At 39.2% G+C, this 20539-nt stretch overlaps 1 protein-coding gene across 2 annotated transcripts in view; it reads right to left on the minus strand.

Annotated features, from left to right (window-relative positions):
* Positions 1-20539, minus strand: part of PLCH1 (phospholipase C eta 1) — a 187173-nt gene that overhangs the window by 87522 nt on the left and 79112 nt on the right. For both annotated transcript variants that reach the window (XM_047099766.1, XM_047099765.1), the window contains exons 2-3: positions 2929-3075; positions 282-525 (exon numbers count right to left, since the gene is read on the minus strand). In XM_047099766.1, the coding sequence (XP_046955722.1) occupies positions 282-525; positions 2929-3075 (391 nt within the window). The remainder of the gene's footprint in view (positions 1-281; positions 526-2928; positions 3076-20539) is intronic.

Below are 20539 nucleotides of genomic sequence, written 5' to 3' on the forward strand. Positions count from 1 at the left end.
AGGCTGCAGTTGGAGACCTCTCAGATTGTGGAGGTAAATTCAATCTCCTCAGAAGAAGTCTGCTCCTGAGTTCATGCAAGCTTAAGTTTCTGTATGTTCTACACATTCATTTACTTGGGATGAGAGTGAGGAGAGAGCAGAAAGGTGCTAGGGGTAAAGAAAGAGAAAGAAAGAAAAGTAGCTTTAAGCCCCAAAATTATAGGAAAAAATAAAATAAAGTCTAATACACACACACACACACACACACACACAGTTCAAAATTAACATTCTAGGGAGGATATTGGTCGTGGGTCCTCTGCCGCTTGGCAAGTGAATCTTCATCACTGATGCCGGCCATCAGGTACTTGAGGCCTGTGATCCAGGTGCGGGCCTCCTCAGGGTTGGAGGTGATGAGATCCAGAGACTCCATGTGGTTGCCATGGTAGATGGTAAAGCAGCAGCTGGGATCGAAGTGCCCCTCAGCTTGTCTGTGGAATATTTCAGACTGCCGACCTTCGGTGACTTTGTAAATGGAGTCAATAAGTACTGTGAGGAAAGTGAAATGCAGTTATGTGGCACGTGGTGATATGTACATGTATTAAGAAAAAAATAGCAAAATCATCTTAAATTTTAAAAATAAGCATGAACATGGGGCGCCTGGGTGGCTCAGTCGGTTGAGTGTCCAACTTCAGCTCAGGTCATGATCTCACGATTTGTGAGTTTGAGCCCCACATCGGGCTTTGTGCTGACAGCTCAGAGCCTAGAGCCTGCTTCAGATTCTGTGCCTCCCCCTCTCTCTACCCCTCCCCCACTTGTGCTCTGTCTCTCTCTCCCTCTCAAAAAGAAATAAGCATTAAAAAAAATAAGCATGAACAAACTCACTGTCTGTGAATCATGGTATTAAGTTCAAAAGTGAACTACAAGCCCTGTCATTTCCTGCCATTTACCATCTCCACATACCACTCTACCTTCCTACGCAGCCTGGATAATGCCCTCTCAAGCTTTTAGTCAGGATATGTTGAAATTTATGATAGGAAGATTGATGTATGCATCAGGGCAAAAGACTGGTAGAAAAAGGAGATTATGAATACATCAAATTTATAGTTTACATATTTGCACAGGGAAAACATATGAAGACCTCGAACCAACCTTGGTGTTTTACAACACATATAAGATGACAGTTAAAAACCGGAAGGGAGGGGCGCCTGGGTGGCTCAGTCGGTTGGGCAGCCGACTTCGGCTCAGGTCACGATCTCACACTCCGTGAGTTCGAGCCCCGCGTCGGGCTCTGTGCTGACCGCTCAGAGCCTGGAGCCTGTTTCAGATTCTGTGTCTCCCTCTCTCTCTGACCCTCCCCCGTTCATGCTCTCTCTCTGTCTCAAAAATAAATAAACGTTAAAAAAAATTAAAAAAAATAAAAACTGGAAGGGAAAAAACCGAATAGCAGAGCTAAATGTGATGAGCATTTATAGAAAGAATGCTAGGATGATGAAGGTAGAGCAGGGCTTGGAGAGGTAGAGAGAAACAAGGTGGCATCCCAGGAGAAAAAGTGTAAGATACAGAAACATGAGATCCATTCCAGGACTGTTAAATAGGCCATTTACACCAGACTATAAAGCTCAAGAGAGAAAGGAAGCGGGGGATAAAGCTAGAAAGGCTAGATCAGTGAGAGCCTGATACAAGAAACCAGAGATTGGCATCATACAGGTAAGAGAGCAACACTGCAGGTTTGGATCAGAGAAGCACTAGCAGGGACAATTACTTTAGACTAAAACAGTACTTTCTTATTTGTTTGCTTGTTTTTAAGCATGAATCAGAAGTGTTGTAATCTTATTGATCTGCCCCTATACCCCATCTTCCCTTCCATTGTGCCTTAATGGCAGAGTCACAATTTTCTTCTGGTATCAACTCATTCCCCAAATGATTCACAGGGAAATGAGCCCACACCCACTCCAGGGCAAGTTCTGGTGAGTCTAAGCCATTGAGGTGTCCCCATTCCTATTTCTTATGATTACTTTAGGCATAGGAATGTAATTCAGTTCTAACCAAGGAGACATGGGGTAGTCTGCTTTGAGGCAAAATTCTGGAATGAAATCCTCTCTCCTGAAAAGGAAGCACCATGTTCCTGCTGCCTTGACTACAGGGCCAACACACTAGGAACAGAGCCAAGAGCACTTGGGAAAACAGAGCTAGAGACTCATGTCCCACGCCTGGGCCTGCTGATCTCTAAAGTTCTTGTTATGTGAGATGATATATTTATCATGTAAGTCTAATTTAGTCAAAGTCTTGTGCTACTTGAAGATGAAAGTATCTTAACAGACAAAAGCAGAAACTAGCAAAATGGAGATTGGCTAGGAAGTTTCTCAAGAGGCCCAAAAGGTAAAGAGACCACAGACCAAGGAGATTCCTATGAAAACAGGAAGGAATGAGATGAGACCGCCATTACACAGGACCCAACAAGGACTTGGTGCTGAATGTACAAGGTGTGGGAGAGAGGGTTTAAGTAGGAGTCAGACCAAAGCTCTTTTGCTTAAAATCATTAGAACAATTTTGTTAATTCACTAATCAGTTACCGTGCTCAGAATAATGCAATATACTTTAAAGCCCACTGGATTTATGATATCCTTCACCTTTTATAAAAAAAATAAAAATAAAAGGCCTCGGGCTATAAAACATCACTAAAAAATATATCATGTCTCCAACACAGGGGAAATATTAACATTTACAGCATTCATGGGCAAGAAAACTTTTATGGAGTGAAACTTCCAAAGAAATAAAAAGGCAAAAATGGGCACTACTTATTCAGTTTCTCTGTATCCTTTAGCAACTGACCCCAAATCTTGTAAAAATATCAAAGTTTCACAGATCTGAGGCTGCCAAAGAGCCCAGCCAATATAACCCATGTATTACTATTTCAAGCCATGAAAAGAATTCAAAGGTTGGTCTTACTTTTTGCCTTCTCACTCTTCCTTGAGGGTCTCCATCGGAGGCGGGTCCGATGTTCATCCAGGTAAAAGAGCCGGACGAGCCCTTTGGTTCCGCGTTTCAGTTTGATCATCTGTGTCCCGGACTGCATCACACTCATGCATCTTTCAACTACAAAAGAGATTACAGCACTTTCAGCTCTTACACAATGCACATGCAGATGGGTGTTCAGAAACTTCACTGTCAAATAAAACCTCTGATTTACTCCTAAAGATTTCAAGGACCAAAAGACAAAGTTGGTAAAGGAAATCTAGAAAGAGCTATTGAGGAATTGATTCACCAGTCTTAAGCCAGTGAAAAGCCTTCCTGGTTGAAATAAAATTCTACTTCCAGATAAACAATGCATTAATGCTGCACAGAGCCATCTTTTGTTCTAACCAGCAACATATTTTTTGCTATGAGACTGATCATTTGATACCTGGATTTAAGTTCATAAAGCAATTCTCAGACTTCATATTAAGTCTTGTGAGTTTTTATATAGCCAGTTGTAAAAACATCTTATAATAATTCTTTCACATACAATCAACAGAAACAAGATCAACAAAATGTTAACAATTTTTGAAGTTGGATAATGGTTACTTATGGGTTCACATTATTAGATTTTTGTGTATATTTGAAAATAGATACATATCATTTTTTAAATGTGATTAGAAAACAAATCATGTTTTCACAAATGAACATAAAACAACTGTTGATTAATGAAATAAACTGCCAAGATTTTCCACCTAGAAGAACAGCTTAGTGATTGAATTCAGGTAATATCCAAATCACTCACTGTCCAAGTTAAAACTATCATCTAGGGGCACCAGGGTTGTTAAGTCGGTTAAGCGTCCAACTCATGATGTCACGGTTCGTGAATTCATGTCTGTACTCACAGTGCAGAGCCTGCTTGGGATTCTCTCCTTCCCCTTCCTACTGTCCCTCCTGCCCATCAAAGTAAATAAATAAACTTTAAAAAATAAATAAAATAAAATCTTTTTTAAAAACTATCATGTAAATTCTCTCTGCTTTGAGATGAACCTTGTTAGAAGTGGGCATCTGTTGGTGTTGCCTGTTTCCCCTTCTTTGGTAACTGGAAATACTCGTTTCCCATTTCATATGCTTTTGGTGACCCCCAACTAAGAAATGGGCACCTAACTTAAGCTAAGAACAAATTTGACTCCCTTCCAAAGAACACAAATCCTGATCTGACCATTGAAAGAAAACAGAATGGAGCCATCTCAATGGCCAAGACTTAAGAGATGCTCTTGCTTGGCCATCCTAAGATGCCATAGTTGTTACAGTTATCCTTGCGGCTGACATTTTCCCTTTGATTCTGTAAGTTATCCAATACTCTTCCAAATACTTTCTCATTATATTAGCCAGAGATAGCTTTTATTTCACCTGCTAATACACAGGCAGATATATAACCACTAGAGCACTAGAAACATCTAGTTCTGAGTACCTATCTTATCAAGCAGTATGCTGTTAGAAACAGATAAACACAGAAAACAGATTCCAGCAACATCAGACTTCAGCTTTTTTGACTAAGTATCTTGCCTTTACCAAGAAAGATAATGTGATCTTAAAGCTTAACACTGTACGTGCAGGGTACTCGCTAAAAGTAACTTCAACGTAAACAACTTCCACTCTTCTTCACATGAAGAGCCTTTTCTTTTCCAAAGAAATTAAGGAGGAACTGCATAGTATCAAGTATCACTTTAAGATTTGATATTGCAAGGAAAGTGAAGTATAGGTTGCTCTTTCTCATTTTACTTGACATCAAATAATAAAAATACAGCTTCAGAAAACAAACACAAACTTAAAGTGTTTAACTTGAAGCACAGAACAAAATTTGAGATTTGGTTTTGCATGCATTAGAAAAGTCACCCACTACTGAGCACCATTCATTTAGGTAACAAAAGCCCAGATTTGAATTCTTGGCAGCCACACTGACCATCTCACACCAGTAATAAGAGGAAGAATAGAGAGTATCAGTGTATCAAGATAATATCATCAAGTCAAACCAACAAAGCCAAAACTCCTAGAAAAACCCAAGCACTTGACTGACCACTGATTATAATAGGTCACATCAGGGTGCCTGGCTGTCAGTAGCACATGTGAGTCTTCATCTTGGGGTTGTTAAATTCGAGCCCCATGTTGGATATAGAGATTACTTTAAAATATTTTTTAAAGGAATAATTTTGATTCCAAAACCAGACAAAGACCCCACTAAAAAGGAGAACTACAGACCAATTTCCCTGATGAACATGGATACAAAAACTCTCAACAAGATACTAGCCAACCAGATCCAACAATACATTAAGAGAATTATTCACCATGACCAAGAGAGATTTATACCTGGGCTGCAGGGCTGGTTCAATATCTGCAAATCAATCAATGAGATACATCACATTAATAAAATAAAGGACAAGAACCACATGATCCTCTCAATAAATGCAGAGAAAGCATTTGACAAAATACAGCATCCTTTCTTGATAAAAACCCTCAAGAAAGTAGGAATAGCAGGATCATACCTCAGGGTGCCTGGGTGGCTCAGTCAGTTAGATGACCAACTTCGGCTCAGGTCACGATCTCACAGTTTGTGAGTTTGAGTCGCGCGTCTGGCTCTGTACTGACAGCTCAGAGCCTGGAGACTGCTTCAGACTATGTGTCTCCCCCTCTCTCTGCCCCTCACCTGCTTGCTCGCTCACTCTTTCTCTCTCTCTCAAAAATAAATAAAACATTACAAAAAATTTTTAAAAAAGAAGGATCATACCTCAGGACCATAAAAGCCATATAAGAAAACCCACCACTAATATCCTCAATGGGGAATAACTGAGAGCTTCCCCCCTAAAGTCAGGAACACGACAGGAATGTCCACTCTTAACATAGTATTGTAAGTCCTAGTCTCAGCAATCAGACAACACAAAGAAACAAGAGGCATCCAAATCGGCAAGAAGGAAGTCAAGCTTTCACTCTTCACAGATGACATGATACTCTATATGGAAAACCCAAAAGACTCCACCAAAAAACTGCTCGAACTGATTCATGAATTCAGGAAAGTCACAGAATATAAAATCAATGCACAGAAATCGGTTGCATTTCTATACACTAATAATGAAGCAGCAGAAAGAGAAATCAATGAATCAATCCTGTTTACAATTGCACCAAAACCCGCAAAATACCTAGGAATAAACGTAACCAAAAAGGTGAAAAATCTATACACTGAAAACTATAGAAAGCTTATGAAAGAAATTGAAGAAAACACACACACACACAAAGGAAAAACATTCCACGTTCATGGATTGGAAGAACAAATATTGTTAAAATGTCAGTACTACACAAAGCAATCTACATATTCAATGCAATCCCCATCAAAATAATACCAGCATTTTTCAGAGCTAGAAAACAATCCTACCGTTTGTATGAAACTAGAAAAGGCCCTGAATAGCACAAGCAATCCTGGAAAAGAAAACCAAAGGTGGAGGCATCACAATTCATTACTTCAGGATATGTTACAAAGCTGTAATCACCAAGACAACATGGTACTGGGACAAAAACAGACACTCAGATCAATGGAACAGAATAGAGAACGCAGAAATGGACCCACAAATGTATGGCCAACTAATCTTTGACAAAGCAGGAAAGAATATCCAATGGAATAAAGACAGTCTCTTCAGCAAATGGTGTTGGAAAAACTGGACAACAAGATGCAGAAGATTAAACCTGGACCACTTTCTTACACCATACACAAAAATAAACTCAAAACTGGGGCGCCTGGGTGGCTCAGTCGGTTAAGTGGCCGACGTCAGCTCAGGTCATGATCTCACGGTCTGTGAGTTCAAGCCCCACATCGGGCTCTGTGCTGACAGCTCAGAGCCTGGAGCCTGTTTTAGATTCTGTGTCTCCCTCTCTCTGACCCTCCCCCGTTCATGCTCTGTCTCTGTCTCAAAAATAAACATTAAAAATAAATAAATAAATAAATAAATAAACAAACAAACAAACAAACTCAAAATGGATGAAAGATCCAAATGTAAGATAGGAAGCCATCAAAATCCTCGAGGAGAAAGCAAGCAAAAACCTCTTTGTCCTCAGCTGCAACAACTTCTTCCTCAACATGTCTCCAGAGACAAGGGAAACAAAAGCAAAAATCAACTACTGGGACCTCATCAAAATAAAAAGCTTCTGCATGGCAAAGGAAACAATCAGCAAAACTAAAAGGCGACCAAAAGAATGGGAGAAGATATTTGCAAATGACATATCAGATAAACGGTTAGTATCCAAAATCTATAAAGAACTTATTAAACTCAAAACCCTAAAAACAAATAATCCAGTGAAGAAATGGGCAAAAGACATGAATAGGCACTTCTCCAAAGGAGACATCCAGATGGCCAACCGACACATGAAAAAATGCTCCACATCACTCATCATCAGGGAAATACAAAATCAAAACCACAATGAGATACCACCTCACACTGGTCAGGGTGGCTAACATTAACAACTCAGGCAACAACAGATGTTGGTGAGGATGCAGAGAAAGAGAAACCTTTTGCACTACTGATGAGTATGCAAACTGGTGCAGCCACTCTGGAAAACAGTATGGAGGTTCCTCAAAAAATTAAAAATAGAACTACCCTACGACCCAGCAATTGCACTACTAGGTATTTATCCAAGGGATACAGGTGTGCTGTTTCAAAGGGGCACATGCACCCCAATGTTTATAGCAGCACTATCGACAATAGCCAAAGTATAGAAAGAGCCCAAATGTCCATCAATGGATGAATGGATAAAGAAGATGTGTGTATGTATGTACACACACACACACACACACACACACACACACACACAGACACACACACAAACACACAATGGAGTATTACTCGGCAATCAAAAAGAATGAAATCTTGCCATTTGCAACTACGTGGATAGAACTGGAGGGTATTGTGTTAAGCTAAATTAGTCAGAGAAAGACAAATATCATATGACCTCACTCATATGTGGGATTTAAGATACAAATCAGATGAACATAAGGGAAGAAAAATAATATAAAAACAGGGAGGGGGACAAAACATAAGAGACTCTTAGATATAGAGAACAAATTGAGGGTTGCTGGAGGGGTTGGTGGTGGGGTGGATGGGCTAAATGGGCAAGGGTATTAAGGAAGACACTTGTTGGGATCAGCAATGGGTGTTATACGTAGGGGATGAATCACTGGATTCCACTCCTTAAATCATTATTGCACTATATGGTAACTAACTTGATGTAAATTAGAAAATAAAATAAAGAAATGCTCATCAATTAAAAATAAATAAATAATAATTTAAAATACATCATAATAATAGGTCACAGCAATTTTGGAACGGCAATTCCAAACACAGGGTTATGTAATGAAGTAAAGCAGAGAACAAGGAGACTTTGTCTTTGACCTAAATTGGTTAAACTTTAAGAAAATAAAACATCTAAAAGGAAAATTTATTAATGGTAGTTTAGAGCTATGGTCAAGAACACAGAGTCTGAATCTACACAACCTGGGATAAAATTCCAGATCTGCCACTTAACTAGCTTTTTGACCTTGGGCAAGTTACCTAATCCCTGTGCACTTCCATTTCCTTATCTATAAAATGAGGATAACAATCTTCAAACGTTGAGGACTGAATAAGCCAATTCATGTAAATTACTAAAAACGGTGCCTGGCATATCATAAACACTATAAATGGTAGTTACAATTATGGTTTTATTATTGACAGAAATACTATGGTAGTCCATAGAGAAAGGAGAACACAGTGGGCTGGAAAGGGGAAAAGTGTGGTAATAACACAGTATCAGTGAATGCCTGGGGACGGAAAGAGTAGAGGTATGCTCAGAGGGTAGGCAACGATGGGTCTCCAACTTTGGAAGAGTGACTCAAAAGGAAAATGTCAAGACATATGACTATGGGCTGGATACAACTAGGCTGTAGGGGGTCAGGATGTTAGTAGAATAAGATCTTAATCTATTGGCAGTGAGAGATTCACTAGACATTTCTTTTTTTTTTTTTTTTTAATTTTTTTTTTCAACGTTTATTTATTTTTGGGACAGAGAGAGACAGAGCATGAACGGGGGAGGGGCAGAGAGAGAGGGAGACACAGAATCGGAAACAGGCTCCAGGCTCCGAGCCATCAGCCCAGAGCCTGACACGGGGCTCGAACTCACGGAGCGCGAGATCGTGACCTGGCTGAAGTCGGACGCTTAACCGACTGCGCCACCCAGGCGCCCCTCACTAGACATTTCTGAACAAAAGATGGGCGGGATAGAAACATAATTCAGGAAGATGTCTCTTTGGGAAGAAAGAATAAAATAAATTGTTTAAACAATTTTGGAAATTATGGAAACTGAATTAACTGTACTGTCAAAGATCTGATAGCAAGTGCCACTTATACATCTGACACAGTGTCCTCTACTTTGTTCACACTGCCCCTTCTTTCTCTTTCCTTTTCACAGTATCCCCCCACATTTTTTAACCTAGAATGGAACTGCTACGGCTATAAAATCTCAACACTTTAACAGGGAAAGCATAATGATATAAAAGTGTAATCAGTTATTTGAGCTAATAAATACCACTTACCATTCAGCAAGCATCATTCAGAGAAACCCAAATATTTTAGAAAGTAGTATCCAATCCTTCAATGTGGAAGTGCCTTTATATTATATATTAATATCCACTAGCTTCATATTTACCCCACCAATTCAGCCATGAGCTAAGACTTCAGCTTCATCCACTGCCGTAAACAAGCATACATGATAGAAACGTATTTGGCAGAGCTAGGCTCTGAAACAATGTGCTGCTTAAATTGTTTACGTAGCTGCTTTTTGCGTCTTATCACATAGAAAAGGCATTTAGAGTTAAATTGAAAATTCAAGTTCAGTGGAGTCTTGAGAGTCATCTAATGTATCTCTCCCTTCCTCAAAACCTCATTGTAGACAATCCATTTAGTAAAGCTAACCAAAAAAGGACCAACCTCAGTCATTCTTTGTAACTCATTCAATGTTGAAAATAAAATATTCTCCCAATGTCATCTAAATCACAAAGTGTCAGCTCAAGCCAACTTCTTTATGTTCTGCCTTCTGTAGCGACAGATAACAGTAGTTGCTACCCACATAGAAGTCATTCTCCAAACAGGCCAGATGGGTAGATTCCATAAAATAGGACAAGAAACAAGGGAACAAAGGAAGACTTCCAGTGACAGGTAAACAGGGGAAGAGTTCCAGGGGCTTAGAATGATATAACCTTATCACACACATTCTCAGGGCTGGAAGGTGTCTAGGAAAATCTGCCAATGCAGGTCACAAATGCAGGCAACAACCAACATAAGCACAATCCCTTTGATTCTACATTTTGTCTATGATAGCTTTAATGTTTTTAGGAAAGAAGTTTATTTTGATACAGCGCAGCAACATTCAGGAATATTAAAAGAGAAACACCCATAACACACATATTGTTTTTGTCTATTATGCTCCAGACTTCAATATGTACACAAATTTGACATACTGGTTGCAATCATGATATTTAGGTCATTTGGCACGCTGCTTTTTTTCATTTGTATAATAAACAGCTTTCCATGTTTCTACACAGTCTTAATAATTATCATTTTAATGGCTGCTAACAAAATAGCATAAATATTTAAAGAGCAAAACAGATGAGAAGACTATATTTCTAACTTTATTACATAATTAGAGTTTTAAAACTCTTAACAGAGTTTTATCTGTAAAACGAAAGGCGTAACAAAGTGATCTGCAAGGTCCTTTAGAATTCAATTCTTTAAAAGGATTAAATCAATCATTTCTGCCCTTTAAAATAAGTAAATTTCTGTAGGGTTTATTGGCTCACTAAAACCCTCAAGCAGAAAATGCTATAAAAAATATACTTCTGATTTGAAGTATAATAGAGAGTATATATCATTGGAGGAGAGATTCCCAACATTTCCACTAAGTGCATATGACATCTAAGAGGGTTTAACTCTTTATGCCATGCTTGAATTAGAGGTCATCACATTCTGGTAGGAATGTCTAACATATCACCTGATGTGAATTTTTTAATAGCTTTATTGCAGTACAACTTATATACATTAAAATCCACCTGTTTTAAATGTACAATTTAATGCCTTTAGTACATCTACCAAGTTGCGATCTTTTTTTTTTTTTTTTTTTTTTTTGAGAGAGAGAGAGCCTGTGCACGCACATGTGCACAAGCAGGGGAGGGCAAAAGGAGAGGGAGAGAATCTTAGCAGGCCCCTGCTCAGCACAGAGCCCTAAGTGGGGTTCAATCTCATGACCTGACCTGAAATCAATAGTTGGTCAATTGAGCCACCCAGGAGCCCCACTGATCTCATTTTAGAATATGTCCATCACCCCAAGAAGAAACCTCATGTCTACTTGCCATCATTCTCTGTTTCACCCACAGCCCTAGACAACCACTAACCAGTACTGTCTCTATAGATGAGTCTTCTCTGGATATTTCACATAAATGAAAATCTTACATTCTGCAGTCCTGTGTGTCTGGCTTCTTTCACTCAGCATATTTTTGCGATTTCTACAATGATTGTGTTCATTTGTTTTTTGTCTTCTCTTCCCCCCCTCCTTCATATCACATTAAACTCTTCCTCAGCCATTCAGGGTAAAAATGATCCTAAACAGGAAACTGGTTGAATAAAATAATATATACATACATACAGTGGACTACTATATAACTGTAGAAGAGAATAAAAAAGATCTCCATAAACTGATATGAAATAATTTCTAGAAGGTATTAGTAAGTGAAAAAGGCAAAGTATAAATAAGCATATATATATATTATGCTACTTTTGTGTAAAAAAAAGCTTGGGATTTTTTTTAAATATACAAATATTTATCTTTACAAAAAGAAACACAAGAAGGATAACCAGAAAACAATGAAGCTGGTTACCTGCAAGGATGGGAGAATTTCAAGTGGAAGGGATATGGGAGTGAACTCTCTTGGTATCCTACATGTTCAAAATTAAAATTAACTCAATAAGAATGAGAAGGAGAGAAACAAACACAGAAAGTAAACAGGAACACAGACGTATACATATTTGTGTATGTATATATGTATGTTTGTATTTGTATGCATATATGTATACACACACACAGGGACCTGCATGTATTTCCTAGCGCTGCTCTTTAAAAGGCCAAGAAGAATATAACCTCCCGCACTAATAAGCAAAACCAGGGCCCTGCTCATTCTCTGCTCTAAATGTCACCTTGAGACACTTTCTCACATACGGGGTCACAACCATGTCTGTGTTAAGGCCATATGAGAATATCACTTGCGCTCTTTTGTAAACACATTTATTCTGGGACAATGCTCATCAAACTGTGCATTAGCAGGTTTAAAAAAAGGTCCAGTTCCCCTGCAAGAGAATCTTTCAGCAAAAGGTACATGAAAAATGTGAATTGATTTCTTGCCAGCTTCTACCGATTAGAGTAAATCTGAGTGACTGAAAGGGATTAGCTTCTGGAAACAATTTCATTTCTATGTGGAAAGTGTCAAACAATGCAGATAATGTTTCCCTCAAAGGAAGGAAAGGGAGATTTCCTAAAATCATCAGAGCAGAAGAATAGGGCGTTTCATTCTCCACACGGACCGAAACATAATTTGGGACCCATTGCCCAGTAAGTACTGAGACAGCTTGTTGATGGGCCATGCAGCTGGGTCTCAGGGTCAGTCCACAGGTCGGGGGCAGAAGCAGAGGGGCAAGAAGAGTTCTACTTCTGGCTCTGTCACAAACTGGCTGTGTGCATTTCGGAAGGTCAAAGAATATCTCTGAATATCCCACTACCCTCAACCTAAAAATGCATTTTCCTCTAAGTTGTATGAGTCTGTAAAAAAGCTCATCTAGCTTTCACAAGTATTATCTTATCTTTCAAGAAGATAAAATTCTAGTTCATCCAAAAGCCTTTCAGAATAACTTTAAAGAAAAAAAAAACTGATTAACATCTGGGTAGCTTACCAGAGACATGAATTTTTAAAACGATCTTTATATAAAATATAACTGCTCTTCACAGGGAATGGCTTCACTTGAAAAGCTCCTGCTTGCCAGCAATGGAGGCTTAAAGTCAAATCATATCAGCTTATGAATAAATGTGCTTACAAACAACCATGGAGTGTGCTCCACTCTTAAGTCCTGATTCTTCCCAGTGAGGAGCAAACAATGTAGAGTTCATTGATTTTTCTTTCCAATACCTAAATCACTCCTGTGGAGAAAATTATTTGAAAGGTTTTTAGAAACTAATTGGTTGGCAGTAACATTTTGGAATTTGTTTGCAAACTTTATATGCACATAGTCAATATGTTTGCAAAGTTGATAAATACGTATGGGGGATTTAGATCAAAGAAAGGGTGAAAGGAATTTATCAGTAGTTTTTATATGTCAGAACCTTTTCTTCTATTTTGTTAAAGCCTTCCAGATAACACTGTCTGTTTTAATGAGACCTATTTTGTATTCAACAATTATTTCTGCTCCATAATTGTTAACCCTGGGAAACAAATGAGATACAAGAGAGAACTCCTAACAATATGATTTTGTTGGTTTTATTTAATGTCACCCTATGGGGGAGGGGGATATAAGTTAATTTCAAAAATTCTAAATTTAGTTCTGTCTAATATGTAAAGAGTTTTCTGCTTCAATAGAAGAAATGTCAGTGTTGCCACCATTCCACAATATGGCTATAAAATACATACATACTAGATTTTTATTCCATCATTTATTAAGTAATATGACATTGTACTGGATATTTAGAAGAACTCCCAAGCCACAATAAATACTGGCCTTTACTTACAGAGAACATTGCGAACTAACAAGGCTCGCTCGTGGTTCTCCACCTTGGCTGTAAATCAAAATCACTGAGGGACCTCCTTAGAAGCGTTGAGCACAAAGCCCTACCACACACCAATTAAGTCACCATCTCTAAGAATGGGGCTGAGTAGGGATTTTCCTGGGAATCCAGAGTGAAGACTATTGACATATTATCTCAATTATTCCTCTAAATATCCCTGTGAAGTAAAGATGATTAAATGTCCCTCGCTATAGAGTGAGTCAAACAGACTCAGAGAAGTGAAGAACTTGTCTGAGATAATAAAGCTAGTAAACGGCAGACAAGCTTTGACACAAGGTACCTTGATTTCCCAGGGCAGTTCTCTCTCCATTTCAGTGCACAGAATGTCTGCCTTCACGTCCTGTCCAGGCCCCTAACTGGCTCATCACTGGTACGTTTTTTAAGCAGTCTTGATTCCAGTGATCTGATGTATAGAAATAAGGAATCAGATTTGCTGACTCCTAAGACCTCTTCTAGCAAATACTAGGAGTCTATAACATATGGTCTAGCTACTAGAAACTTCATGTATCGTGGTGATGCTACTTCATGGTAATGATAAGACTGGCAAGTAATATGTAAAATTAACAATAAAATAGGGAGGGGGTGTAAAAAAATAAGGATGATAAGGACCAAGGAAGGCCGGGGTGGATCGAGGTGAATTCCAGAGGAGACAGAATTTAAGCCTGTCCCCTGAAGATCATAATAAGAACACCTGGTGCATTTTTTTTTTCCAATTGTTCTTGTTCTGGGCCTGTGCACATTTTCCCTCCACACTTAGAATGTATAAATGGTAGTTGTAATTATTTTAAATGAATCATAAATACTCTGTTTGCCACATTAAAAAATTAGACTCTGTGGGTGCCTGGCTGGCTCAGTAGGTAGAGCATGTGACTCTTGATCTCGGGGTTATGAGTTCAAGCTCCACACTGGGTGTAGAGATTACTTTTAAGAACCTTTTATAAATAAATAAACTCTAATTCTGGTTTGATTGTTTGTTTGTTTGTTTGTTGAGAGAGAGAGAAGCATGAACAGGGAAGGGGAGAGGAAGAGTTAGAATCTTAAGCAGGCTCCAAGCCCAGCACCGAACCTGAGGCAGGGCTCGATATCACAACCGTGAGATCATGAGCTAAACTGAAATCAAGAATCCGACACTTAACCAACTAAGCCACCTGGTGCCCCTAGACTCTAATTCTTGTTCTTAGTAACTAGAAAGCCAGTTTCACTTATTTCTCACACCTAATCTTCCTGGCTGGTTTCTTGGGTAACACTGGGCAAGGGCAGTTTATTCAGCTATATGAGTAAGACTTAACCTTCCTGAAAGTCAGCAAGATATTTTCTCTCAGTTCTACAAGCGCTGTCATGGCAGAGCATAAAAGTATTTCTACTGGGTATGTTAAAAAGAACAAGCAGTTTACCATATCACACATTAATTTCAAAGTGCTAGCTTATTATTTGATTGGCGGTTAGATCAAAATGGAAGCGTACATGGCTATTAGAAGACAGAAGTTGAATGCGCTCTTTGGACAAATCCAACTTCTCCTAAGGTAGCAACTGGTCCCCAATCTTGGCTTTCTTTAAAATACAGACTCCCAGACTACATCTCCAGAAATTCTTGTTTCTTAAGAATCTGCATTTTAAAAGCTCCTCTTCATAATGCTGAGACCCATTTTTGGAGACCACAGCTGGGCACCATCACTTAGCATGGTGGTCAATGGGAGCCAGTTTCCCAGGCACAGCCCTGGGCCTTAATTCAGTCACTTACGTGAAAGAAGCAAAGACTTACTCAGAAGCTCAGTTACCTATTAGGACATTAGCACAAGGTTTTGCCCCCCACTGATAAAACAGGAAACATCCCAACTTAAGCAAGGATTAGAAGATATGAAATTCTGATATTCAAATAGTCATTCACGATTGTTTCTCTATAAACTCTGTCTCCTTGACAGCTGCTCAATACTTCATAATTTCAGATCTGTTATAACTTGTAGGTAGCTGCTGAATAGGACAGAGTGTTAAGCCTTAAAGACCAATCAGCATTTTATCCAGAAATTGAAAAAACGTCTCTACAGGGTACTGACACAGTGTGCTGCACATAGTACATACACAGAGCAAGTATTTGTTCAGGTGGTTACCGTATTACTCATTTCTTAAAGCGCACCTTCCACCTACCTCCTGCATTTACTTGAATTACATTTTAAAAGAGAATGCCTGTTCTGTATTCCAACAAATTCGCATACCCCCAGAATCCCCAATTCTTACACTTGAGCCCCTATTTCCCTCACTAACTATTGACTAATGGAGTTGATTCCTTTTTTTTTGGTCAAAAACAACAGCAGCAACAACAACAACAACAACAACAAAAGACAAAAAAGCTTAACTGATTTCATGCAAACTGTCCTAATTTGGTCCATTGAGGTCCTATTTTAAGGCTCTCCATCAAACAGTGAAATAACAGAAAATGGAACAAGAGATCACATTTCTCTGGAAAACAAAGTATCCCTCCCTCCAAGCCTTTGTTGCTCTCAGGCCAATGGCTTCTCAGGAGGTTTCAGAGACCACCTTCTGAGCTAAAGCAGGCCTGGCACCTTCTGGCCACACAGCCTGTTGGAAATCAAGTCATATGGCATTTAAAACAGGCAACTTATTTCTGGGGCAGGTGTTTTTGTGGGGAAGAAAAATCCATGCTTAAAAAAACATAAAAATAGATATCTGTGTGGTAAGAAAAATGCCTAGGAAAATCCTCTCAGGTTTATGTTTCAAAAGTCATTTGTCCTCATCCAAACCCTGGTCCTAATATCATAAGCTTCCCATTTTTTTAAAAATATAATACCACATAAACATCATTGAGTAACTGAGTATTCACACAGCCTATTAGCAGCAATTGTGATTGGAATTGCTATCCCTAATCACTGCACTGTAGATCTTAAATCACTTTTTTAAATAGAAAAATCTAAAAATGGGAGAAAATTTAAAAAAAACCTGAGAGCTTCTTTCAAGCAAAGTTGGCATATATAATCAGAGCAGATGTGCTATAAAGTTTTCTAAATAGTCAATCCCAGAAAAAAAGGCCAGCGTTAAAACCATAACTATCTGGATACAAGTATTCTTGAGTCTCTCCATTCAGAAATAATTGCACACACTAACACATGCACATGTATGTGAACATGAGCATTCATGTACTTCTTTAGCAGGGCAAGGGTGACTACCAAGCGAGAATACAGAGTCGAGAAGTGACACACTTACCCTATGTTTGGTGGAATGATTCAAGTAAATCTTGGGAAGCATCCAAGATTTGACCATGAAAAAATGTCACAGAGGGCAGAGGTAATGTTAGGGATGGGTCACACAGCACAACAGTGGCATTGACAGGAAGAAGCAACTGGAAGCAAAAGTTTTGATGGTGAAAAAGAGTAACATCAAGAAAGAAAAAAGATAAGAAAGAGCTGTAGCCCAGGAAAAAAAAGTAAGAGGTGGGTAGGAAAAATGATGACCCCCTGATAGCCATCTTAATGTCAGAAGCATAGGTTGTTGGGAGAATCATATCTGACATGGTAGGTCAGTGAAATACAGAATATATATTTCCGCCACTACAGGACATACAGTTTTTAACAGCTAGGCAATGCTGTATAACAAAGTCTGTCCTCCTAGAAGCTTTTTCAGAGTATAGATTCCACACATTCTATAATGTAAACAAAAGACAGAAGTCCTAATGGAAAGGATGATAAATTTAACACTGTGTAAATCATAAACAAAATTCAAAATAAACAACAGACTAGAAGAAAATATTTGCAAACATACATAATAAATGAAGGACTAATATCTATGATAGAAAGGGTTCCTGCCAGTCAGTAAGAAAAAGACAACAAGCCAATTAAAAATAGGCAAAAAATATATATTTATAAACACAATTCACAGAAGAAATGACCAATAAAAATACAGAAGAAAAGGGGCGCCTGGGTGGCGCAGTCGGTTAAGCGTCCGACTTCAGCCAGGTCATGATCTCGCGGTCCGTGAGTTCGAGCCCCGCGTCGGGCTCTGGGCTGATGGCTCGGAGCCTGGAGCCTGTTTCCCACTCTGTGTCTCCCTTTCTCTCTGCCCCTCCCCCGTTCATGCTCTGTCTCTCTCTGTCCCAAAAATAAATAAAAAACGTTGAAAAAAAATTAAAAAAAAAATACAGAAGAAAATGCTTAACCTTATTCATGGTTAAAAGTTTAAAGTCAAGGCAAAACAATATTTTACCTAATAAGCACCAATTATAATGTTACTAAAAGCTATTGTGGATGAAGTTGTGGGGCAGATAATAAGATCATAAGTTCAGTAACATTATTTGAATCAATTTAGCAATATTTATCTAAATTTACAAGAAAGATGCATTTTGACCTTGCAATCGTAAGACCAGGGATTTATCCTGTATAGAAACTGGCCTAACGAGGGGCGCCTGGGTGGCTCACTCTGTTAAGCATCCGACTTCAGCTCAGGTCATGATCTCGCGGTCCATGAGTTCGAGCCCCGCGTCAGGCTCTGTGCTGACAGCTCAGAGCCTGGAGCCTGTTTCAGATTCTGTGTCTCCCTCTCTCTCTGACCCTCCCCTGTTCATGCTGTCGCTCCCTGTCTCAAAAATAAATAAACATTAAAAAAAAATTTTAAAAAAACTGGCATAACGAAGCATAGAGATAGAGATAAAGATAAATGGCTGATCACTGCCACCTTCTTAGTAATTGTTTAAAAACAAACTAGAGGGGCGCCTGGGTGGCGCAGTCGGTTAAGCGTCCGACTTCAGCCAGGTCACGATCTCGCGGTCCGTGAGTTCGAGCCCCGCGTCGGGCTCGGGGCTGATGGCTCAGAGCCTGGAGCCTGTTTCCGATTCTGTGTCTCCCTCTCTCTCTGCCCCTCCCCCGTTCATGCTCTGTCTCTCTCTGTCCCAAAAATAAATAAACGTTGAAAAAAAAATTAAAAAAAAAAAGAACAAACTAGAAATAATCTAAATGTCCATGAGGTTAACCATAAAATGTAATATTAAAGAAATTATGGGTGTCATTAAAAAGAATCTCATAGATCTTAATTTGCCAAAATGGAAAGCTGTCCAAGATACATTGTTAAGTGGGAAAAAAAAAAAAGTTAACGGGGCACCGGGTGGCTCAGTTGGTGAAGCGTCCAACTTCAGCTTGGGTCATGATCTCATGGTCTGTAAGTTCGAGCCCCATGTCAGACTCTGTGCTGACAGCTCAGAGCCTGGAGCGTGCTTCAGACTCTGTGTCTCCCTCTCTCTCTGCCCCTCTCCCACTCACACTCTCTGTCTCTGTCTTTCAAAAAAGAATAAACATTAAAAAAATTTTTTTTAAGTTACAACCATTATGGCATAATGATGCTACTTGAAGGTATTATAGTCTCAAAAATCTATGAAATTTGTAGAATGAGCATAGTACTTGAAGAAACAAAGATACTTAATTCTCACCTTAAAGTCTTTTGTATTGTTGAGGAAATTTTTTTCTCTTTGCCATGAGCAAGTACTGCTTTGAAACATCTTTTTAGTAAACATATGGGCAATGTTATATTTACCTTAAAATTGCACATAATTTGCAAGAAAAATCAACGGAAAATACTGCCACTCCTTTATAACTGCCTATTGCAAACATGATGAAGCAAAACGCAAGGCAAAAGCCCTGCATGTGAATTCTGGCTTCACTGCTCAGTCCCACTGTCACCTGGCCTACTCTGTTGACTCTGAGCCAGTCTCCTCACGTTAGACACAAAAACAAAGTACAAGGAATGTCTTGCTCAATTCTCAGCACACATTAGACTCTCAACAAATACCAGTTTTTTCCTTCTTCCTATGTGATATCAGAGCTCAGAAAAAGCAGTGACTCAAGGTATTGTCAGCAGATTCTGAATCACTGAAAATTCTATGGCAGGACAATAAAACTGCTCCCGAATTTTGAAGGAACTTAAGTTTCTATGCTACTCCAAGCAATGTGGCCTATCCCGGAGCATTAATTCTGTTCTCACACAAATGACTTCAAACGTAACTCTCCAATACCATCCTCTACCTTCAGTTTTATAAAGGCTGGTATGTTAGGCTGCCAGATGACAGAGCTGGGATGTCTAATAAGAATCTTAAACCTGGGGGCGCCTGGGTGGCGCAGTCGGTTAGGCGTCCGACTTCAGCCAGGTCACGATCTCACGGTCCGTGAGTTCGAGCCCCGCGTCGGGCTCTGGGCTGATGGCTCAGAGCCTGGAGCCTGTTTCCGATTCTGTGTCTCCCTCTCTCTCTGCCCCTCCCCCGTTCATGCTCTGTCTCTCTCTGTCCCAAAAATAAATAAACGTTGAAAAAAAAAAAGAATTTTAAAAAAGAATCTTAAACCTAAGTCTAAAACCTATTTCTCTCCAGCCTCTCCATCTCAGTAAATGGCTCCACTACCCCCCCCCAATTTTGACCCCCAAATCAGGAAGTCATTGTTTCCTTTCTCTATTCCTTCACAAAGCCTTGATTCTTCATCTAGGCATAACCCAACTTCACCATGTCTATCAGGATGGAAACCCCATGATCCAAACCCCACATCATCTCTCTCCTGGATGTCTCAGCATTCCAGATGGCCTCCCTGTTTTTCCCGCATAAGCAATTCCCCATCTCATAGCTAATGTAGTACTTTTTCATTTTATTTTTTATTTTTTAAAATTTACATCCAAATTAGTTAGCATGTAGTGCAACAATGATTTCAGGAGT

This window comes from Lynx rufus, unplaced genomic scaffold, assembly GCF_022079265.1.
Source record: "Lynx rufus isolate CCGP_SWC_20201006 ecotype Redwood Valley unplaced genomic scaffold, mLynRuf1.p SCAF_5, whole genome shotgun sequence".
Lineage (NCBI taxonomy): Eukaryota > Metazoa > Chordata > Mammalia > Carnivora > Felidae > Lynx > Lynx rufus.